At 52.3% G+C, this 24272-nt stretch overlaps 1 protein-coding gene across 5 annotated transcripts in view; it reads right to left on the bottom strand.

Moving 5' to 3' along the window:
* Csnk1e (casein kinase 1 epsilon) overlaps window positions 1–19124 on the bottom strand; it is a 37817-nt gene extending 18693 nt beyond the window's left edge. For 3 of the 5 annotated variants that reach the window (XM_029470017.2, XM_021182951.3, XM_085831983.1), the window contains exons 1-2: window positions 5438–5602; window positions 2270–2357 (exon numbers count right to left, since the gene is read on the bottom strand). In XM_029470017.2, coding sequence (XP_029325877.1) covers window positions 2270–2345 — 76 coding nt within the window. In that variant the 5' untranslated portion in view covers window positions 2346–2357; window positions 5438–5602. Of the gene's footprint in view, window positions 1–2269; window positions 2358–5437; window positions 5603–19104 lie in introns of those variants that run through there. The other 2 variants (XM_029470021.2, XM_021182950.3) reach the window with 2 other exon arrangements.
* Window positions 19125–24272: the final 5148 nt, after the last annotated feature.

Below are 24272 nucleotides of genomic sequence, written 5' to 3'. Positions count from 1 at the left end.
TCACCTCTGTCCCCACACAGGCAAGGCAAGGGGTTCACGCAGGGCGGCCAGCCCTACTTCTCACAACGCTGGGGATGGATGGGGAAGTCAAGGCTGGCAGGGAACCAGAGCTTCCAGCCAGCAAAAGGAAAGACCCAGGGTCAATTCATTCCAGAGCTGACACAAAACTGGAGTAAATCTGGACCAGGGAGTTAGCATCATAGAGACCACAGATAAACAGGAAGTCCTCCCCCCCCCCCCCGGGAGGCAGACCTCAGGAACAAGGGACACTGGCCTCTGTGAGTGACCTTGGGCTGTGCCTCTCCTTCTGCAAGCTTTCGGATCCCTTCTGCAGAAGAGGGGCCAGCACCGGGTGGTCTCTTTCAGACAGGTGCCTGAGTGTGTCAAGAGCTGCGCGCGCACACGCACACATGCACACACACGCACACATACACGCGCGCACACACACACATACACGCACACACACACACACACACACGCACACACACACACACACACACACTTTCCTTACACTTGTGCTAGGCTCAGATAGAGAGATAGGATAGCTCAGGTCACTTAGGAGCACTGTGTGCAGAAACTGGCCCACCCAGTTCCCAAGTCCCTGCTCTCTCCTTCCCTACCACACAGAGGTCTTTACAGGCTACGACGCCCCCCCCCCCCATTTCCTTGCTATTTGCTTCTCAAGCCTTCACTGGATATCCACTCTGGACGGGCCACATTCTGGGCCCTGGGGTGGGGTTGAGGGGCAGACCCAAAATTCTTTACATTAGCTCCTACTGAAAGGAATGACAAGACCCAGAGGCACTGTGATTTCTTGTAACTTATTCTTTGAACAGTTATCCCACTACTTTACAATGACTTAGCCATTAACTCCTGGGCTTGAGCAATCCTCCTGCCTCAGCCTCCCGAGTAGCTCCATCTGCAGGCACACACCACCACACCCCATAGAGAAACAGCAAGCTGCTTACAGCGCACCTGACGCCAAGTACAAAACTACTTCACGGCTGTTTCATTTGTGTCCTGCAACAGTGCTCGGGTCATCTGGGGACACAGATGGGGGACACTGAGGTCCCAGGGCAGCTGCCCGAGATAAAGTCTAGAATCCAGGGATGTCTGTCTCCCATTTTCTCTTCTACCCCTACTCAGTGAGGCTGTGGGGCTGAGGCGGCCCCAACTAGAGCAATCCCTGGCAGCCACCTTAGCCTTCTGCCATCAGTAGAAAGGGACAGCCTGGGTCACACAGGAAATGGGGAGCACCGAGAACCGGACACGGGGGCTGCCTTGAGGGTGACAATGTTCAGAAAGGGGCTTGTAGGTTAAAGCTAAGAAGGCCTCTGTATGCCCTACCCACTGCCCCGAGGTTTGCTGGATGGCAGAATTCATACTTGACAGTGGACAGAGGCTCTGAGCACCAGGGAAAAGAAGCCCTTGACCAAACTGACTAATGACTACAGTGTCAGTGTCCTGATATGTCCCTTTCCTCTGCCCAGGGCAGAATGATTCATCTTCGTTCTCTAAGGAGGAAAACAAGAGACAGCTAGGCCCTACTCCTGAGGACACAGGGCAGCACCAAGGATGACCTAGGAGGCTTGCCACCACACGAGCAACTCCAAGACGCAAAACTCCATCTGTGCAGTTACCAAGCAAACTCTCCCCTCCAGGCTGACAACACTCAAAATGGCGCATGGCCGGCCAGGCTAGGAAGGCGACACTGGAGGGGGATGGGGGGGGGGGGGCGCTAAGATGCCAGCAATCTGCCTAAAATGACATCAGGGACACATCCAGGGACAGGGAGCTCCCAGAGCGATGAGATCCTTCCTCTGTCATTCCAAAGGAGGCCCAGGCTGCATTCCAGAAAGCCACATCTAAGGGAGAAGCCTGGACTTCCGGGGAGCCTCCCCAGGGGTCCAGGACAGCCAAAACATTTTCTATCCATCAGTATCCTTCTGCCAGGACCCAAGGGCTGGGGGTGCCAACCCAACCAGGGCTTTCCCATGCCCCATGGAGACCCAGGTCAGCGGCAGCTGGAAGCCTGCTAAATATATCTCCTCTGCTCTTGCAGCCTCCTGAGCCCTGGCCTGCCCAGCTGTGAAAGAAGACATTCCCCCCCAGACCACCTGAGCTTCCTTCTGGATCCGGGATGACCCTGGAGGCTTGTAAGCCATGTCAGGCGACCAGAGCAAAGTCCTGCTCCTAGATCCCAGGTTCTCCCCTCCTCATCATCCCAGAGCCGCCCCAAAGGGCCACAGTTGGAGGCCCAGCTACTTACCCAGGTAGATGTCTCCAAAGGAGCCACTGCCGATCTTTCGGCCCAGGCGATACTTATTTCCCACACGCAGCTCCATGCTTCAACCTTGCTGCGGGAGAAGCAGAAACAGGTCAGAGACAGGACCTCCAGCAGCAGAGGGCCCAGACCCTTCCTCCACCAGGGCTGGCAGGCTCCTCCTCCCTCCCACTGTCTGGGAAGCAATCTGGCTTCACTTAGCTCAAGGGCAGTCAGGTGTCAGGTAGTCCTCATGCCCACACACCTGGGCACGGCCGAGGCAGGTTTAGAACAAGTTTCACTTAGTTCAGAAAAGATGGGCTCTGAGCCAAGGCCCAGGAAGGGAACGCCGAGCAGACCCGATGGGCTACGATGGGCTAAGGCCCTAAATCAAGGACAAAGGGTAAACAACAGGGAAGGGCCATGTCTAGTGTCTTGTGCTCAGCAGTGAATCTCCACCCATCCTTAGAGGTGAAAAGGCCAAAAGTCTCTCTCTCCAAAATGCTTTACACTCTGCATACACTCTGGAGACACTTAAAATAAATATCCCAGGGACGTCCTGGATCCCAGGAATCTGATAGAAATGGGAGGAACGGGGTCCACAGAATTTGGCCATCTTGAAAGCTATAATAGCCCATCAGCAAGTTGCAACCTCCAGGATAAAGGGAAGAGCTCCGCAGAGCTCCTTGGCACCATGAGACTCCTGACACAGGCTGCCCACCTCTATCCTTGCCTCTGGGCTGCTTATAGAGGGCTAAGCTGGCCAGTTCCAATAGGCCTCACATGAGAGGACCTGATCCCCACTGAGAGAGGCAAGGTAAGGTACCTCCCAGGGCCTCCCAGGCTCTACCCAGGCCACAGAGAACCACTTCTCAGGCCTTTCTGCACACACATCTTACGCGGACTCTCAGGGAGACTTCCTTGAAGACTGGGAGGAAGGGCTTCCTGAGACAGGTCCCGTCCCTGTGGGTCTAAGCTGCATAGCCTGCTCCTTCCTCAGATGAGGCGGAGGCCCCCGAGCCCATGGATAACAAGGATTGGACCATGGCAGGGATCCCTTGTACTGGCCTGGTAGAGGTCTGGGTACCTGTGTTCCAGGCTAGCAAAACAGAAGACTCAATGAATGGGGGCAGGTTTGGGCTGCTGGGGAATGGGGAGGCAGGGAATAGTAAACTATGAGACAGGGAGACTTGGTGCCTCTGCTTGGTTACACATGAGCTGGTGTGAGGAACAAGAGGACACTCCTTTGGCAGATAGATGGGAACCCGAGCCCGGAGTGGCCTTGCTACCATTCCCACAGAAGCTAGCCAATGGCAGAAATCTCACCTAGGACCAAACAGGGGTCCAGCTGGCCCACCTGGTGGCCTCCTACCCAGAACTTATTTCACTCCAGGCTTGAGAAGTAAAACCCTTCAGTGAGACAGAGTGACTGCTGGCTTGCTTGGGGGTAAGGGGTGCTGCCCCTTTCCCTGTGCCAAGCCTGCCCCCAGATACCAGGCCTGGAAGGAAACCAGGAGAGATTCACTAGGGCTCCTCCATCAGCCCAAGAGCCGAGAGAGCCAAGCCAGGAGAGACACCCTAGCCTAGTACTAGCTCTCCGAGAGCCACCACTGTCCTTCTACTAGCCACAAGGAAGTGGCTGCCGCTGGGTGCCAGCCAAACTCTGGGCTCTCCCATCATGGGTCTTTGCCCACATGGCTGAGTTGCCCTGGTTGCCAAGAACAGGACTGCATATCTGCAGAAAACCCACCAGCCTGGCACCACAGGTCCACACATGGTCCAGCTTGTTAAGGGCACCCGCCAAGGGGAACATGGGAGTAGAGGCTCACACTAAGGATCCCTACAGGAAAGGGGGGGCTGGCTGTGTACTCACAAACACCCCTCCCCAAAGCCGGGTTTCCACTAATACCGACTCAGAGACCATACATGGCATCTGGGAAAGCCACAGGTTAGGAAAGGAACATAAATATACTGCATCCTATATTACATAAATACCCACGCCAGGTTATATAAATACCAGTGCCCTCTGTCTGGGAGTCTTACATAAATACACTGCACATGACCCCCCCAAGCCCCTCTCCACTCACGGCTCTCTGCACAATCACCAACCCTGAAGGACCCCACCAACGCCAGGGTCTCCCCACCCTGGAGACCAGAGCCCTGGAGTCTAGCATGTCCCAGCCCTCCTCCACTTAAAAGCCCCCCTCCACTACCACCCCAAGAAATCGACTTTGGGGTGGGGGCTTCTTCAGGGAATCAGAGTAGCCTTCCAATTCTTCACTCTGTCCCTTACGGGAGGGGTGGGGGAGGGGAATAAACAAAGTTAAAAAAAAAAAGGGGGGGTGGCCATGAGGAGTCAAGACTTCTCAGCTGGTTAGAAAAATTACAACTACAAGCAGCTGGGCACATGGGCAGTCCCGTGTCACCCCGCCACACACACACACCTCCTGACACACACACCACCCACCTTCCACAGGGCCAAGACCCTGGTCAATTAATCAGTAGAATAAAAACTGAAGGAATGCCCTAAACCTAGGAAAGGCGTCCCAAACGCAAGTATTCATTGGAACTGCACCCCCTTCTCTCTCTCTCTAGACCCCCTTTCCAGGGGGAGGTTATGCTAAGAAATATGTGGGAAAACTCTGGACAAAGTAGGGGGAGGGGGTGGCCTAAGTCGCAGCCCTGCCTCTGAGGCGCCCAGGCACCCAGCTTTCAGAGGCTTGTAGCACAAGGCTGTCTCGCACACCGCAATGAGAATCCAAGCGATAAATAACCCCCTCCCTTCTTCTCGCCACAAAGGAAAACAAAGCCGGTGGCCCGGGTGACCACGCACCCCATCACTTAGGACCCCCGCGCGCCCCCACCCTACGCGAGAACGGCCTCGGTGACCCGGAGCCCAGGGCACAGAGGAGGGGCCGAGGCCGGCCCGGAACCCGAGCGCCCCCGGGACCCCAGCCAGGCCCCTGCCGCAGGTCCCCCGCCCCAACCCGGGGCCGCCTCCGTGCACCCGGAGGCCTGCGAAGCGCCCGTCCCCTCCGCGTCCCCGGCCGCGCCTTTGTCCTCACGGGCGGCGCCCCCAGCCCTGCGCGGACGCGCGTGTCCGCCCCGCGCTCGCGCAAAAAGAAAACACAAAGAGGCGGAGGGAACCCCGCTTCCCCGGCCCCCGATGCTCACCGCGCCGGGGCGGCCCGCCGGGGCGGATGCCAGAGGATTCGCCGGGCCGCGGGCGCGCCAGCCTCTCCCCGGCCCGCTGCGCTGCGCTCGGCCCGGCCGGGCTCAGGCTCCGCGCTCCGCCGCCTCCCGCCGCCCGCCCCCGCCGCCGGCTCGCGCGCTCCCTGCCCGCGCGCGCGTCCCCGCGGTTCCCATTGAGCCCCGGGCCCGCCCGCTGATGTCATCCCCCGCCCGCCGCCGCCGCCCCGGAGGATTTAAAGGGCCCGCAGCCCCCGGAGAGCGTGTTCTGACGCTGCCACCCTGGGTGAAGGGGCACACAAAACTAAGATTTCCTATACTCCGGCCTTCTTGCCCTATCTCCAGCCAAAGCTGCGGGGACCCCCGAGAGAATCAGCTGAGACTCCTGGCACTGCAAAAGAGATTTAGAGCTCCGTAGCCTGAAGGCTGACCACTGGCCAGGGGCTTTGGGAATAAAGCATAGGGACTGAGGGGCGTGGACAAGGACCAAGGATGTGTGGTCAGAGAAAACTCCAGGCAGACACTTTTCTTTGCTCTATCCTCTCTGCCATTCAGATCCACTGTGACAGTCCCTCAGATTCCAACGTAGTTTCACCCATTAAGCCCCCTGCCTCTCACCAAGAACTCACACGTGAGTCAGGGACCCAGAGGTGCTCATTCAACAAAGTCATCCCCCAGACAATGCCTGGGTTTCCTTAACTGCAAACGAGGAAGAAGGACCATAGCCTTTCCAGGTCATGGGAGAGTTAATGAAGGCTTCCCATCAGCTTCCAGCTCCGCCATGGAAGGTCCCAGCACAAGGCTATTAAAATGATGATATTTACAGTGGGTCATGCAAAGCTCCAACTTATGACACACCTACAGTCTCTCTCTACACCACACACACACACACAACTGTTACTGTGGACATAGTACCTCTGATCACCCCGGAAGCACATCTCAGAAAGAGTCACTTCATAATAACTGCATCTTCTCCCCGAAGCTGAGGAGATTGCTGGGAGACCTATAGACCAGGTCCTGTCACAAGGCAGGAGGGCAGGATACTGTGGCCCAGAGAGGGCAAAAGGTCTGCCCAGGCCCACACAGCCCAGCAAGATGGCCATGTTCATCTGGTGGACCTGGGGATGCCGATCAGAAGACCAGCAGAATGAGGAGGAGCTGTCTCCAGAGGCGTCTGTGATGGTAAATCCGGCAACTGGCTCTCTTTGCCCAGATGGTGGACTGAGCACGGCCTGCTTGGTGCTTTTTGGCTTTGCGTTTGTCAACTGATTCACAATTGGCAGATTTTGTATGACAGACCCGCATTCTCTCGTGAAGCCTTGGCCACGCAGGGCACAAATCCTCACCAGAGGCAGCTGGTCTGGACAGCAGTCAGCCTCAGTGGTCAGAGCCCAGGCTGTGGGGCCTTGGCAAGACTGAACAGAACACAGCAAGCATCAGTGTCCTCCTAGCAATGTTACCACCCAAACCTTCCAACCTGGGCCCAGCTTTCCAAATGTAGGCCTGTTCTGCTGCAGCGCCAGGAGAGGCATTCAGCTCGTTTAACCCTCTCCAGTGAGGACAGCAGCCAGAGCTGATGTTCACCATGTGGTTTCCAGAAAGGGAATTGGAGGTACCTTAGCCCTCACTCAGGGGTCTGGATCAAGGGTGAACCTGTCTGGAGATGGAACTCAGCCAGCACTGCCTAAAGCCACTCTCCTCCCCTTCTTGGTCATCGCAGATCCTTTGGAACAAATCTTCTGTCTGGAGTCCACTGTCCCAGCTTCCCTCCTCATCCTGTCACCTGCCCTCCATTTCAGGACTTGCAGCCTCTCCCAGTCCCACACCCTCCAGCTATAGACTCTCTGCTGGGTATCGAGGGGTAGCTGGTCTTAAAAGTCCCTAGTTCTAACACACACACACATACCCCAGACCTTCAGAGGAGTACAGGGTGGCTGGACCTTCCTAGACTCCCTCTCCCAGATCTACCCCCCTTGGAAGGAGGCTCCCCACACAGCTGCCTGTTGCCCGAGCCTCTTCCTTCCTACACCCTCATGAGTCCAAGCTGTGAGCCCTCTACAGAGCTTTGCAGCTGAGCTCTAAGGGGAAACAGCCGTGACGCAAAACCCAGTGGAGGAGAGGGAGGAAAGGAGGGAGACTTATCCCAAGCAGAAATCCTGCCTCATTCTAACCGCCAAGGGCTCCTCCGCCTTCAGCTCCCCCGCAAAGATCCTCCCCTCCTCAACTTCCAGCTTTCAAGCCCAGAGGTGTAGCTAGATGGCATCTCTCCCGGGGCCACCCTCTGCTCACCCACAAGATGCAGGCAGACAAACCCAGCTCACCAGGGGCCACACCAGCTTTTGACAGTTCTAAGTGGTCAGGAGCAGATTCCCCCCTCTCCCGCCCCCTGCTCATTTCTGAGCTGAACACTTGTACCATTTCTTACTTTCATACCCCTCCTGACCCCTGGGTCCTCTAGAGCACTGGCCTAGGGGCTCAGGCACAGCCTTAGACACCCAGCACAGTGCAGATGAGTCCAGGGCTCTTGACTATGGACATTTGGACTTACCAAGTGTTCAGGTTGGTCCTAAAAATGACCTTCCCTTGCATGTCCCTATGATTCTCTTGATGATCTGGGTGCTTCTCTGTTATGACCTCCTGACCTGGCCCTGGCCCTGGCCATTCAACTGCCTGGTACACTTTCCTGAGAGCTACATGTTCCCCATGCTCTTCAGGGGGTGCTGGGGCCCCTCCATTCTCAGGCCTTCAAGAGAAGGCTTCCCTGTCTCCTGACTTAACAATCCTATTGCTGGCCTGCCATGATGGCTGATTGATGAAAAAAGCCTCAGAATCCATATGAAGATAGGAGAAGACTCATTTCTCAGGGTTGTCCTCTGACCTCTACATGGGCTCCGTGGCACCAATGCAGCCCCACCCACGTAGCATCAAACAAAATTTAAAGTCAGTTGTATAAAATCCATCGGGGAGCCCAGACTCCTGCACTCTGTCGCCCACAAACACTCAGTGCTATAACACACCCTGGGTGTGTTTGTTGTTTATCTTCCGTCTCCCACTTAGAGGACTTCGGTCCATGAAAGTGGGGAGTTGATGCTATTTTGGCCTCCACTGTGCTGTGAATATCTATAATAGTGTCTGGCACCTGGTATGCGTTTAATAAATAGCTGATGGAAAAATGGACAGCAAAGAGGCTTCTGCCTCTCCCCCCCCTCCCTTCATTCAAACATGAAGCAGCGCTCGCTATCCCCTGTTGTCAGGCCCTAGCAACAGACCACACTGCCGACTCATGAAATGCACCCATCCCCAGAGCAGAGAGTGACCTTATAGAAAGTTTCCTCACCCAGGCTTGTGAGGAACTAAGCCCTTGGTACCCTCTTTCTAGCTCCTGCTCCAAACTATCCCATAAACTATCCTGGCAACTCCAGAGCCGGGGAGGTGGTACGAGCCCTTGCCCCTGAGCCTGACAACCTGCTTCCTGGGACCCGACTGGTAGGAGAGAGCTGATTTCAGCAATGCATCCTCTCTCTGCCTGCCATGGCACGCGCACAATAAATAAATGTCAGGACCACCAGAGCCGTGTCTCCAGCCCTCATAAACATAAACACGTTTAAATTAAAAATAAGTATTTTAGACAGTTGGGGTGGTGAATAAATACCTTTAATCCCAGTACTCTGGAGGCAAAGGCAGGTGAAATTGCTAACCTCAAAGCCAGCCTGAAGTCTACAGAGGGAGTTCCAGGACATCCAGAAAAGAAAAAAAAAAACTGTCTCAAAAAACCAATAACAGCAACAACAACAACGATAGTAATAATAAATATTTTAAAAGTCTGGTCTCCCAGTCAGAGAACTGTGGAGTGCCAACCAGAGGCTCCCTTCCTTCCCTCCACTGACTTCCACCCCTCCAGGCTGATGTCCAAGGAGGCTGGGGAGCTGGAACCAGGAGTCCTCGTGACTTTAAGAGGCTGGCTTCTGGGCTTGGGTGCAGTAAAGCTCGGGTTTCCCAGCAGTTCAGACAGAGAAAGGAGTGAGTTTGAAGCCAGCCTGATCTACACAGCAAGTCCCAGAACAGGCAGGGTTACGTGTGGAGACCCCCGTCTCAAACAACACCACCACCACCAAGAGACTGACTGGAGAGATGGGTCAGCAGTTAAGAGCTCATACCAATGGCTTCTGTGGGAAGCCCACAGTCACCTGTAACTTCAGCCAGGGGATTCAATACCTCTTCTGGCCTCCGCGGGCATGTGTACTCTGGGCACATAACCACCCTACACACACACACACACACACACAACTAAAAATTAAAAATAAGTTCTTCGGGCTGGTGAGATGGCTCAGTGGGTAAGAGCACCCGACTGCTCTTCCAAAGGTCAGGAGTTCAAATCCCAGCAACCACATGGTGGCTCACAACCATCCGTAACAAGATCTGACTCCCTCTTCTGGAGTGTCTGAAGACAGCTACAGTGTACTTACATATAATAAATAAATCTTTAAAAAAAAAAATAAGTTCTTAAAGCAACAACAAAAGAAGGAAGCTGTGTTCAAATGCTGAGTCTTCTGCTTTCTAACCGGACAATCCTAGGCAACTTCCTTAAAGCCTCCAGGCTCCATTTGTAAAAGTGCAGTATGATGCAGATCCATAAATAGGCTGTGTGGGGAACACACCTAGAGCCTAACACTCTGGAGGCAGAGGCAGGCAGATCTCTGAGTTCAAGGTCAGCTTGGTCTACAGAGTGAGTTCCAGGACATACAGGGCTATACAGAGAAACCCTGTCTCAAGTACAAACAAAGCCACAAAAACATCTTTGTTCAGAAGAAGGTCTGAGTAGGAAGCAGTTGTAGGTAATTTTCCTGCTCTTAGGAAAGTTGACTTAAGTTTTTGTTTTTTTGTTTGTTTGTTTGTTTTTTGCTTTGGTTTTTCGAGACAGGGTTTCTCTGTATGGCCCTGACTCTCCTGGAACTCACTTTGTAAACCAGGCTGGCCTCAAACTCAGAAATTCGCCTGCCTCTGCCTCCCGAGTGCTGGGATTAAAGGCATGGGCCACCATGCTCAGCTAGTCAGGGTCTCTTAATGAGGGTTCCTTTAGTACTGTGCACTATATCGGTGAAGTGTATCTCACTCACCTGTGCTCGGAGAAGTGTTCTCCCAGGGATTTGCCAGCCTGGTCCCTAGATGTTCCACGAGGTTCTCTCTTCTCCCCCTCCCCCTCCCCCTCCGTGTGTGTGCGTGCGTGTTCTTCCAGTCAAGGACAGGCAGAGGATGGGTCTTTCTTCTAGCAGGCTGCTGGTAATAAGCCAACCAGCTCAGGCCCCTGACAGCAGCTCCTCCTTTAGAGCCAGGAGGCCTGGCTGCAGGAGGCATAGGTTTGAGTCCCATCTAATCTCTGGACTTCAGTGGAATCTTGCATTGTTCAAGCCTCTCTCTGGGAGGCAAGCGAGATGACCTGCCTAGGTTTTCTGTCTCCCTGCCCTGTGCCCTGGGGTGGGGCTGGATGGGAACCTCCTCTGTGTTCCAGATCCAGGCTTCCATGTTGGGGAATTCCCTGGGGATACAGGAGCCTGGGCTCCGTTGGAAGGGCTTGCATCCTGCCACCTCCTACTCACAAGGGAGTCCTTCTCTCTTTTCTCTGTTCCCACTCTGCTGAATCCTGCCACCAGCCTCTGCTTTACCTGGACACTCCAGTAGCCAGATAGACACTAACACCTTGTCCTCAGCTCCCAATATACCTACTGATGAAAGCCACACACGCAGCCGAGGAGCAGTGGCACACGTCTTTGATCCCAGCACTGAGAAGGTAGAGGCAGGGGGAAAGCTCTGAATTTGGGGCCAGCCTGGTCTACATGTGAGTTCCAGGACAGCCAGAGAACCCCTATCTCAAACCACCACCACCTCAAAATGAAAAAGAAATCCGTCCACGCTTGCTCAGGGTCATGGTGATCTGGCTCCTAGGTACCTTAGGCCGAGTTCCATACCTCACCTAATGGTTTCTGTGTACCTCAGAGTGACCTGCCCCAGACTCTTCAATGGCTGCCTCTACCGATGGCTCAAGCCACTTCTTCTTTGTTTTGTTTCTTTGGTTTTTCGAGACAGAGTTTCTCTGTGTAGCCCTGGCTCTCCTGGAACTCACTCTGTAGACCAGGCTGGCCTCGAACTCAGAAATCTGCCTACCTCTGCCTCCCAAGTGCTGGGATTAAAGGCGTGCGCCACCATGCCCGGCTCTCAAGTCACTTCTTAAAGACTTTCCTTTCACCCACCTCTGGTACTGTGGAGTTGAACCTAGGGCCTCACAAAGCTAGTCTGAACCTCTTTTCACCTTTTGTCTTGAGATAGAATCCCACTAAGTTGCCCAGGCTGGCCTTGAATTTGCAATCCTCTTTGTCTCTTGAGTACCCAGGAATCCAGGCCTGCATCAATAGAGACTTTTTTTTTCTTTAAGATATATTCATTTTATGTCTATGAGTGTCTTGCCTGCATGTATGTGCCTGCATGGTTGTGAACCACCATGTGGACACTGAGTACTGAACCCGGGTCCTCGGCATGAACATAAGTGCTTGACTGTTGAGCTCTCTCTCCAGCCCCCAGCCACATGGTCAGTCACAAGTGGGCTTCTTCTCTGTCCTTTACAAGAAAGCCTGCTTTATTTTCTTCACACTACTGAGGCAGTGGGAAAGACTGTTCTGCATGTCCTTGAACATAAGCTGCAAGAGAGAGAAACCTTGGGGCTGGAGAGATGGCTCAGTGGTACACGCAGCAGCTCTTCTCAGAACTCAGTCCAGACAGAGCTCAGCTCCCAGCATCCGCGTCGGATGGTTCACAACTGTCTCTAACTCTAGCTCCTGGAATCTGGTACCTCTGGCCTTTGAGGGCACATTTATATGCATAGAAGTGTGTGTGTCCGTGTATTCGTACACACACTACCCGGTAGCTCTCCCCTTCTCCCGGTGGCTCTCTGTCAGTCTGCTGCGCTGTGCCAGAAGTGAGCAAACCTTACCAAGCAGCTCTGGGACTCCTTTAGGCCATCAGTTTCTAGAGGGGCCAGGAGTACTCACCACAAGAAATTCTAACATCTTCCACATACCCCAAAGGCCCTTCACCCTTCCCTTGGCTCGGCCCTGCCTCCTCACCGCCCCAGCCCTCTAACCCATAAAAAGTGATGTCTGCCCCTTGCTTGTAAGGTTGTCGCTGTCCACATGCCTCCTCTTCTTCTCTCTGGGAAGCGAGGATCTCCCTTCCAGGGACTCACAACCACTTATTATCTGGGGCTTGGGATGAGAATGAAGAAGGATTTCTCCTCTTCCTCAGCTTGGTGACTCATTGGCTCGTGTTCTGGCCATGCCACATGCCTGTCCACAAACACTTCCTGATGCCAGCTCCTTTGAGGGGACCTGAGAGGTCCACTCCAACCTGTCTACCCAGACTCAACCACAGGGCTCATCATATAAGAAAGATGGGCAAAGAGTAGCAAGAGAACATTCTAGAGAGGACTCACTCTCTTGCTCTGTCCCCAGGGCAATCCATGTCACCCACCGTCCCACCAGGTTAGTACCACCACTGTGCTACACCCCAGTGCCCAGACTAGTCTCATGGTCCTAGACTCAAGGACACCGCTCCCCAGGCTCCTGAGTGTCCAAACTGTGGGTGTACCATCATATCCAGCCCTGTTTACTCTTAACCTGCAATGGAGCATTGTCCAAATACAGCTCTGACTTGTTCCCACAGCCAGATTGCCCCCTTAAACCGTGTCTACAGAGAATCAGAGAATTGGCAGTGCGGTAGGAGGGAGCTCGCTCAGTGGAAGAAGATAGGATTTGAGAGGCAGAGGAGCTAGGAATCTGGATAAACCCAGCAAGCACGCTACTTCAGCCATTCCCCACTCCTGGGAAGCAAGAGCCACTCTCACACAGACGGTCACACACTCCAACAACCCCAGGAGTCTGAGGGAAGCCTCTACTAGATTGCTTGGGACAGTTTTGAACCTTGTGTGCAGATTAGGGTTAGGGAAGAGAGGCAGGGGGAGTGCCAGAGGGGGTGTGTATGGGATAGACAATATGCCTGGCTGCCCCCTGGACATTTCTCAGGCATTTGGTTTAATTCTGCAGCTGTCCTCTGAGTGGAAGGACAAGCTCATGAGAGACAAGAGTCCCTACTTATGTACAGGGAGAAATTCAAGGCTCACGGAGCTCATGAGAATCTCAGTGCCTACCTTCAGAAACTCTGTGAAAGCCCAGGGGGCTTATATACCCATCTTGGAGCATGCTCTGCTTCTGTTTCCGTGATACTTGCTTCTGTTTCCATGATACTTACTCCTGGTACCTGAGGTCCCCACTCAAAAGTGCCCTCTTGCTTAAGGACACCACAAGTCCACTCCCCAGGGATGCTGGGTGGCCACTCAGATAGCTGTATCCTTTGAGTGTGGCGCATGCCTTGAAGCCCATCTCTCAGAAGGCAAAACCAGGGAAGATGAGTCCCGAGCAAATCTGGTCTGTATAACTACATAGTAAGACGCTATCGCAAAAACAAAAAATACAACAAGAACCACACACACACAAACACTACAAAATTAGCTGTGTCCATGGCTGAGCCTTTGCGCCTAGCAAGAACCGGTGAGCATAGGTAGATAAAGAAACCACAACTTGAGCTCTTATTCGGCTTCCAGCTTGGTCTTCTAGATGTTACGTATTTACATGTGCATGCAGGGACATGTTCCCTTGAGTGTGCGTTCAAGTGGAGGCCAGGGGCTGACACTGCTCTTCCTCCATCACCGTCTGCCTTGTTAGTTTTAGTATGTCTTTTCTTTTCTCTTCTTTTCTTCCCAGGCTGGCCTTACTGCCTCTGCTGAGATCCATCTCCTTTTGGACACCACCTTACCACCTTAATGTTGACACGGTATCTGTCAGTGAACCTAGAATTCTCCAGTTTGTCTAGAGTGACTGGCCAGCACGCCCTAAGGATCTGCCTCCCCGGCACTGGACATAGAGATGACAGCAGCTGCGCCTGACTTTCCCCTGTGAGTCCTGGGGCTTAAACTCAGACCTCACGTTCACATGGCGATCAGTTCACCAACAAAGCCATCTCTCCAGACTGTATGTATTCTATTGTAATATTTATAGTACATTCACCAGCCTGGCAGAACTCATAAACTGTGAGCATGTATATAAAAAATATCAACCCTGTCTCAAAACAAAAACAAACAAACAAATAAATAAATAAATATGCATATATATAAAATTCATGCTCAAGGTACTTTCACCGGGCAGACAAGTAGGCCACATGTATGTGTGGACACAAATCCTTCACTGGCTATTCCAGGTCATGCTGGGAGACTGGGATTAAAGGATCATTCTAACCTTAGTTTCCTGTCTCAGAAATAGCCTGGCGGTGAGATGACCCCGGGGGTAAAAAGTCTGACTCTTTGAGTCCCATCTCTGCAAGGAATGAATTAACTCTACAAGTTGTCTTCTGATCTCCACATATATGTTGTGGCATTCACACACATACACACATATTAAACAACCAAATGTTTTGAAAACCGCTACAGAGAAGGTTCAATGGTTAAAACACTCACTGCTCTGACAAAGGGCCAGGGTTTGGTTCCCAGCACCTCCATTAGGCAGGTGGCCATCACCCACCAGGTCCAGGAGTTCTGATGCCCTCTTGCGGCCTCTGCCAATATCGGGTATACATGTAGTGCACAAACACACATGCAGGTAAAACACTCTCCTAGAAGAGGCAACCAGCATAGAAAGAGGACCACGCTGGTACTCGATGGCCTGGCTTTGGATCCTGGCTGTGCTCTGGGTTAGCCCACTATTCTGTGCCTTAGTTTCCTATCTGTAAGATGACAATGTCCCTATTCCTGGCACTGCTTTGAAAGCTGGATATCCTCCATGCTAAGGCACCTGTTTAGCAACACCAAGTCCCTGGGTTCGATTCCCAGCACAAGAGTAAATTTCAGATTGGGGATGGAGTTCACGTGGTAGGTAGGGTGCTTGTCAGCATACAGGAAGGTCTGGCCTCAAGCCCCAATACTACATACACCAGGCGTGGTAGCACAGGCCTGCCTTCCCAACACAGGAGGATCAGAAGTTCAACAGCATCCTCAGCTCGAGTCAAGCATTGACTATGTCTCAAAAACTAAAAACCCAGCTTGGCATTGCTGTAAGGGATGCTGGAAGGTGACCAGATGAGACTGGTGCTCTGTTGCTCTTGTTTGTTATTGTCTGTTTCAGGCAGCACAGCTAAAGGCAGTGTGGAACTCTCAAACTCATATCCTCCTCCCACCTCCACCTCTCCCAAGTGCTGTGGGCATTTCAGACGTTACAGACGTGCATGTCCAAGCTCAACGGGAGGTCTGGTTCTCCACCAGATCAGTGGAAAAGAAGTAAATGGGTCTCAGACCCAAGGCAGGGACTTGATTCTGAGTTCTGGACTTCATGGGCCCTCTAGATGTTAAAAATGTGGCTATGGCCAGGAGGTGGTGGTGCACGCCTTTAATCCCAGCACTTGGGAGGCAGAGGCAGGCAGATTTCTGAGTTCGAGGCCAGCATGGTCTACAGAGTGAGTTCTAGGACAGCCAGGGGTATATAGAGAAACCCTGTCTCAAAATAAATAAATAAATAAATAAATAAATAAATAAATAAATAAATAAAAGCCCTGTGGCTACAAAATGAAACCTATTGTCTGTGGATAGAGAGGTGACTGTCCTAACTCTCACAATAGCAGAACATGCCTCCTCTTCAATTCCCAGGTATAAGGGGCCTGGCTACCTACCAGCCCGAGCCATCAGACCAGGTGGAAAGGGACACCGGATGGACTGTGAGTCCTAACTGGAGGCTCCCACACTTAGGTGCTATCCCAGGGCTCTCAGCCTTTGCTCCTCATCTGTGGAAGCACAGTGGAGCAGATCACAGGAAAGCTAGAAGTCTGGGAGGGCAGCTGCAGGGCAGGGGAGGGGAAGAGGGATGTAACTGCTGCTCACAGGAAGCCACAGCTCCCCCACCCCAGTCCTCTATTACTTTACATCTGAAGTCTGCTAGGAAGCTCAGAACGGGAGAGGCAGGGTGGGGTGCAGGACTAGAAATTGACCCAGAGTAGGAGGTGTAGTGAAAATCCTGGAGTTTGGATTTCTTTTAAAAACAGAAATATTATAAGAACGAACGTACTTCTGCTTTAATCCCAGGTGTGGGAGAAGGGGCTGCTTCGGATTTCTCACAGCAGCTGCCTAGGATTTGTCCCATGCTCTAGCAGAGGCATGGTTTTGCCAGCTGCAGGTAGTTTCTGCAATTGTGTGACACTCAGAATTCTGGGAACTTTTTAGAGGGTATATAAATGCTAGGGCCTGGACAGGCACGGTGGGTGGTTGTTGATCGTTCAGTGTGTGTGTGTGTGTGTGCAGTTTGTTAGGAGTCATGCTCCAAGAGGAAACAAGAAGAAATAAGGTTCAGAAGTCTCTCCCCTCTCTCCTTCTTTCTTTCCTATCTAGTGATAGGAGGTAAAGGGATGGGGGGATGGGAAGGCTGTGAAAGGTAACAATGTAACAAAGACTGGCTACAAGGAGGCCTGGCTTCTTAAGCACTGACAGGTAGTGAATGCTTCTGAGAGCTGTCAGACCCATTTCACAGAGAAGTAGAGACTCCTGTTTGACTCACCCTTGACCCACTCTTATCCCAGTCTATCTCTGAGATCGTGTGTGCCTGCACACAGCAGGCTGCATGGAGGTCAGGAGTCAGCTCTCTCCTCCTACCAAGTGGATTCTGGAATGTTCAACCTTGACAATGACTTATTTACCTTTGCGGCCATCTCACTGGTGCGTGCGCGCGCACACGCACACACATACACACACACACACACACACACACACACACACACCCGTGCCCTGCCCCATATGGAATTTAATTTTTTTAAATGATTTATTTATTCTTATTTTATGTGTATTGGTGTTTGACCTGCATGTATGTCTGTACGAGGGTGTCAGATCCCCTGGAACTGGAGTTACAGACAGTTCAAAGCTGCCAAGTGAGTACTGGAAATTGAACCTGGGTTCTCTGGGTTTACTGGAAGAGCTGCCAGTGCTCTTAACCACTGAGCCAGCTCTCCAGCCCCACCCTTGGATCTCTGTTTTTAAGACAAGATCTCATGTATCTTAGACTGGCTTCAAACTCAAAAGGTAGCTGAGGTTGACCTTGAACTTTTGATCCAGTTCTTCGTCACATCTGGAGTGCTAGGATTACAGGGTTGAGACACCACTAGAGGCTGGAGCCGTGCGAGGGACCCAGGGCTTCCTACAAGCTAAGCTAGCACTTGACCAACTTAGCCACTTCCAGCCCCCCACCTCACCTCACCCCTGCCTTTTGACAGGGTTTCTCTGTGTAGCCCTGGCTATCCTGGAACTCACTTTGTAGACCAGGCTGGCCTTGAACTCAGAAATCTGCCTGCCTCTGCCTTCCAAGTGTTGGGATTAAAGGTGTGCGCCACCACTGCCCGACACCTTTTAAAGACAAGAACTCATACAGCCCAAGCTGTAGCAGAGAATCACCTTGAATTCCTGATCCTCTGGCCCTTACTTCCCCGGAGCTGGGGTCACAAACTTGTACCACCCTGCCTACAGGAATCCTGAACAAATCTTATCTTCCAGTGCCGTCTGCTCTGGCGTTGATCACACAGCCCCCCTGCACCCTCCCCTTTTCTTCCACTCTGAATCTCTTCCCTAGGCTCATTCCAAGAGGCTGACTCTTACATGCCTGGTGCTCGCTGGCCCTGCCTCTGGGACACAGAGTGTCTGCATCACAGAGTGTGGTCCTACACTGTCCCCCCACCCCGGGGGCCTGTCATTCTGTTCAGGACCAGAGACCTCCATTCTGGGAGACCTCCCCCCTCAGTACCTTCTCCCAGTCCAAGGCTCCGAATGTACAGCTGTCTTTCAACTCCTTTAAGCCTCACTTACACACCTGGGAAAGTAGCTCTCTGTCTCACTGCTCAGAGCAAGGTGGTCTTTCCCAAGATTCCACTGACGGGAGGGGTCGGGGGTGAGGTTAGGGCTCCTGATCTCTGCTCTCCAAATGCAGATATTACCTTCATCTCCCCTCACTTCCTTCCTCTGGGGTTCAGAACGGCGCCCAATCGCTGGCCATCCCTCATTTGTAACACTACCCAGCCATTAATAAGAGTGATTACACACAGATACCGGGGTGAGTAATAGCAGAAGATGCTTATACAATGTTGAGAGAAAAGCAAGACATAGAAACTGTAAATACAGTATGAGGAAACGACGCCTAAACACCTCCCCCACCCCACCCCCCTCCAGCACAGAAAGACTGTGAGGACATACACCCAAATCCCACAACAGTTCAGTTTGGGTCTCAGTACCACCGACGACGTCGTCCCTAGTTTCCTCGGTTCAACAAATATTCATTCAAGTGCACACTTCTAAAGACAGCATCATATAAACCGGTCACAATGTATTTGTGGTTTAAGTATTTCAGACCAGCTCCTTCCGGCTTAACTTCCCGAGCCTCAAATACCTCCAAAGTTCAGGTAAGTGTGTCTAAGAGACCAGAGAAGAGGATCACAGTTGGGATCACAGTTCCTCCAGCCACTAGCACCCGGCTCCTTCCAGGTTCTGCCAAGCCTGGCCTCTGAGCTTCTCCAGTAGGGCTTACCTGATGCAGCGAGGTCAGCCTCCACGGCTCGGCTCGAAGACGCGCACACCTGTCACTCTAGGAGAGAACTCGCTCGCCAGCCCGGAGCCCTGGAGGAGGGAGTCGGAGGAGGCGGGGCGTGACGTCACACAAGCCCCGCCCCCGACTTCCCGGTCCCGCCCCGGCTTCCCAGCCCTGGGGGTTCGTGGTTCTCATGCTTGTTGGGTGAGGTGCTGGACACTTCTGTCCACACTCACGCCCTGCGTGCCTGGGCTCTTGGCCATCTGCCCTGCCTCCTCCCTCCACCCACTCCCCTGTTAATGTGGAGCCATCAGACTCTAGGATGAAGCTAGCTGGGACAGGGAGCAGGAATCTGATTCCCAGTGCAGTTTTCTTCTTTGTACACTCTCCCTACCCCCCAACTTTCCCCTATCCAGCCTCCCCTGCTAAGGGTTCCGGGGGAGACGGGATTATGGAACCCTGTGGGTTGGATAAAGATCGCCTGGTTGAGAATGTTTCTACAGTCACATCGCTACACAGGTGACTCAGGTAGAGAGCTCTCTTTGGAAAGGTGCTAGCTATCCCAAAGCTTTAAAAAACCGTGTTTGTTGCTGGGCGTGGTGGTGCACGCCTTTAATCCCAGCATTTGGGAAGCAGAGGCAGGCGAATTTCTGAGTTCGAGCCAGCCTGTTCTACAGAGTGAGTTCCAGGACAGCCAGGGCTACACAGAGAAACCCTGTCTCGAAAAAAACAAAAACAAAAAACAAACCAAAAAAAAAAAAAAAAGTGTTTGCCTTGAACCAGCCAAGTTTTCCAACTTCTGTCCTAACAAAGTCATCTGCAATACAAGAAATTGTGGGTATGTGTATATGTGTGTGTGTGTGTGTGTGTGTATAAACTGGAGCAAATCTAAATGTCTAACAAACTGGGGTATTGCTGAATTGCCAAATGCACAATGGATTGTTATGCATGCATCAAAGAGTATGTTTACAAACAGCTTATGATAATATGAGGAAATGTTATAATATTAAGGGAATTAAAAGCAGGATGTAGACACAGTCACAGTTGAAAACAAAACACAATTTGTGCACAGGGAAGAAAATGCCCGAGGTGTCCTCAGTAGGTGGAGGCTTGATGAGGCTTGTTTGGCCCTTTCTTTTCAACCTCGAATGGGCTTATTTCACTGTTCAGAGCTCTTTTACTTTGCGCTTGTGCTGAGGGCTTTGTGACTGTGAGGCAAGCCATCTTCCACAAGCTTCCACTTCCTGAAAAGCCCCCATTAGCCTGCAGAGCCCCTCACTGCCCATACACCGGCCAGCAGGAAGAAGAGCTACAGTCCCTGAGTTGGGAGGAGGAAATGAAGGCCTGAGAGGCCCCTTCTCCAGTCACATGACTAGAAGGGGTCAGAGAAGGGCTGCTCTGTCCCAAGGCCAACCAGGCCACTTAAACTGACTCTTAGGAAGTCCCCAGGCCAAGAGTGCCACTGGCCTCAGTTGGGCTAAAGACCTTGGGAGGTGGTGGCCCTCTGCAGTAGCCTCAAAGGAGGTCCATGATTTGGGGAAGCACCTCGTGTGGGGACAGCCCAGCCTGCCCTCCTGTAGCAGGGCAAACCTCTCAGGACCCAGAAGACCCTGGGGTGACTGCTAGAGGCTGTGGGAGTCGGGGGTTGGGAGGGAGGGGGAAGGTGTGGGCTGAAACTCTGGAAGAAGACTTCGGTCCCAGTTCATTTAATTGCTTTTGTGGGCTTTCTCACTAGGTGTGGTAATAAGCTCAACACTTGGAAGGGTTGAAGCAGAAGGATTGAGTTTGGGGACACCCCAAAGGAAAAAGGGACATTTCAGGCATGCTTTAGTGAATATCTTTGATAAACAACTGGTTCTCTAAAACCCCAATATCAAACATATCCCATCATTCCATGCTCCATATCAAGTGCCCCTGATGTGTCTCTTCAATGTGCACACCCCTCCACATCACCACCATCACCACCACCACCATCACCACCACCACCACCATCACCACCACCATCACCACCATCATCACCACCACCACCACCACCACCAAGTGCCCCTTAGGGGCAGGAGAGGTGGCTCAGCAGTTAATAGTACTGGCTCCCCGTGCAGAGCCTCAGGTTCAATTCTCAGCACTGACATGACTCAAAACCATCTACAACTCCAGACCCAGGCGATCTGACACCCTTTTCCGACTTCCATGGACTCAGCGGCGTGCATGCACACATACAGGCAAAGGACCCAAACAACTACAACAAACTCATCTGAATAATTTTTACATTAAAAATAAATAAATAGGCCAGGCAGTGGTGGCACACGCCTTTAATCCCAGCACTCGGGAGGCAGAGGCAGGCGGATTTCTGAGTTTGAGGCCAGCCTGGTCTACAGAGTGAGTTCCAGGACAGCTACGGCTACACAGAGAAACCCCATCTCGAAAAAAACCAAACCAAACCAACCAAACAAACAAACAAAATAAATAAATAAATACCCCCCCACCCCCCCACCCCCCCATCCCCCGCCGCCGACTCCTACCACCCGTACTCTCCTGCAGGAAGCTACCATGTTTTGCCAATGATGACTTAATAAAATGTAGAAGAGTTGGGGTACTGTCCCCTGGCTCAACCCACATCTTCCCCCATGTCACCCTACCCACCCCCTACATAAACACTCCCCAGCTCCAGTCTGCATCTTTCTTATTTTTCTGTGACTGGCTACTATTCTTGGTCATATTTACATTACATTGTTTTTCTTATGTTTTCCCCTCGGGCTTCTTTACATATTAAAGAAAGCATGATGTAGATCCCCCTCCCCCCCCCCCCCGGCCCTTTTTTTTTTTTTTTCTGGACGACTGAGAAGATTTTGGTGGTGGGTGCTTCCCATTGAAATTGAGAGCTTATTTTCAGATCGGCAGCCCAGGGATCGGAGCTTTGACTCGGAGTCCAGAGCTATGGCTGAAGTTCGGGCCTTGGGCCATTTTCTGGGGTACAGCTACTGACCCTCCCGGCTCTGCCCCCCAGTGCTTCATGGTTTGATTTGGTTTTAGACAGGAGGCCAGGCTGGGCTGGAATGTATCACAATCCTTCTGTCTCAGCCTCACCCGTCTCCCCCCAGCACCTCCGGAGCACTGGGGTCATCTCCATGTGGTTGGTCATTTAGTGCTCATCAGGTCTCAAGACCCACCCACACACCTGGGAGAACACCCAGACTTCACCCTCAGTGTCTAACACCTGGCCAGGGTCCTGTGTACTCCTCACTCCGTAACAATGTCAACTCACCCTAAGCATGCCAAGGGCCTGTCTCCCCTGCTTCCTCTGCCCAAGGGCAGACATCTGTGGTAGGTTGTCCTTGGCCACAGCTCAAAACACACCTCAGGCCTTACTCAGGTGGCAGAGCAATTCCTCTGCCTCTACTACACCTCAGCAAACTCCTACACATACCTTGAAGGCCAGCTAGGGCTCTCCTTCCTCTGGGGAGACTTTGCTGTCTCCCCTCTTTGATCTCTAATGGCCTCCCCATGTCTGGCCTCACCAAAGCAATAACTCCCGAGGTGAATTACCTAATGACTCATCAAAGCCCCCCTCCCCAACACACTTTGCGCTCCAAGCCTCAGTTTCCTCATTTGAAAAGGGCTATCCTGGTATAAAGCCAGCCACCAGAGCCGTGAAATAGATTTGATCAATAAGTCGGTTTGTGTCTCAGGCATCCAGCCCGGTCTCAAAGTAGAGAGCAACAAAGCCTCCTTCCCTGTTGGCAACTGGTTTAAAGAACAAAGAGTGTGGCCTGTCTCTGCTGCCTCCTGACCCTCATGAGCTGACTCAACAGGTAAAGGCCCTTGCTGGTGAGCCTCACCACTTGAATACCAGACCCACAAGACGGAAGGAGAGGAGTTCAGATGGAAGAAAACAGGCACCAGCCGTGTAGATGACCATGCTGGCTCATCTGCTGGGATAGCATGGGAGTCTACCTACCAGAGCCAGGAGTACAAGCTGGTCCAGGAATCCAACTGAGCCCCAGAGAAGACAGGAGGATCAGAAGTCCAATCTAGGTTTTTCTGGGCCTTTGCCTCAAGTGGGCCATCATTTGACTAATTCACACCACGGTTTTCTTTCTTTCTTTCTTTCTTTCTTTCTTTCTTTCTTTCTTTCTTTCTTTCTTTCTCTCTCTCTCTCTCTCTCTCTCTCTCTCTCTCTCTCTCTCTCTCTCTCTCTCTTTCTCTCTCTTTTTTTTTTCGAGACAGGGTTTCTCTGTGTATCCCTGGCTGTCCTGGAACTCACTTTGTAGACCAGGCTGGCCTCGAACTCAGAAATCCACCTGCCTCTGCCTCCCAAGTACTAGGATTAAAGGCGTGTGCCACCACTGCCGGTCTCACACCACAGTTTTGAAGGGCTAAACAGACTGTCAACAGGGCTGGGGTGGCTGGCCCTGGCTCACCAGGAACTTTGTCCAGCGGCAGTGACCTGGGGGTTCCGCCTGATGGAGCCATCACGTTCCAGCTTCCTGAATAAGACAAGATTTACCAGGAAATGCAATAAACTAGTTTTTCTTCTTAAGGGACTCATCAGGATTGCCCTTCTGATTGGACCGTAGCTCCTCCTGTGGAGATTTGGGGTTTTCCCTTCTCTGGAGCTTTTCTAGATCCTTCCAAAGAGTTCCCGCTGGGCGTGGTGGCACACACCTTTAATCCCAGCACTCAGGAGGCAGAGGCAGGCGGATTTCTGAGTTCGAGGCCAGCCTGCTCTACAAAGTGAGTTCTAGGACAGCCAGGGCTATACAGAGAGACCCTGTCTTGAAAAAACAACAACAACAACAAAAACCAAAAACAAACAAACAAAAAAAAGAGTTCCCAACATTCCCTTGGTTGGTTCCAGAAGGCCCTCCCTATGTAAGTCAGGCCCAGAGGACCTCCCTCAGCTGCCCCACCTGGCATCTTGTCTCTTCCCTCAGCACTGAGACTCAGGCAAGGAAAGCCCTGGGGTGTGGGAGGGAGAGGAACCCACCCTCTCTGGAATTCTAATACCACTAGCATTTGCTGGGAAGGTTGTCAACACAGAGACTGGAGACCAGGCTGTGCCCTGCTCCAAGTCACTCCCTAGTATAGAAAACCAGCCTGTGAATTGCCCTAGGCGATGCTATTTGATGATAAGCAGCCTTTTTTTTTTTTTCCTTTCTTTTCATTTAGAT

Source organism: Mus caroli, unplaced genomic scaffold (genome assembly GCF_978045245.1).
Source record: "Mus caroli unplaced genomic scaffold, Mus_caroli_1 scaffold_16, whole genome shotgun sequence".
Lineage (NCBI taxonomy): Eukaryota > Metazoa > Chordata > Mammalia > Rodentia > Muridae > Mus > Mus caroli.
This window is presented reverse-complemented; position numbering and strand designations above follow the sequence as displayed.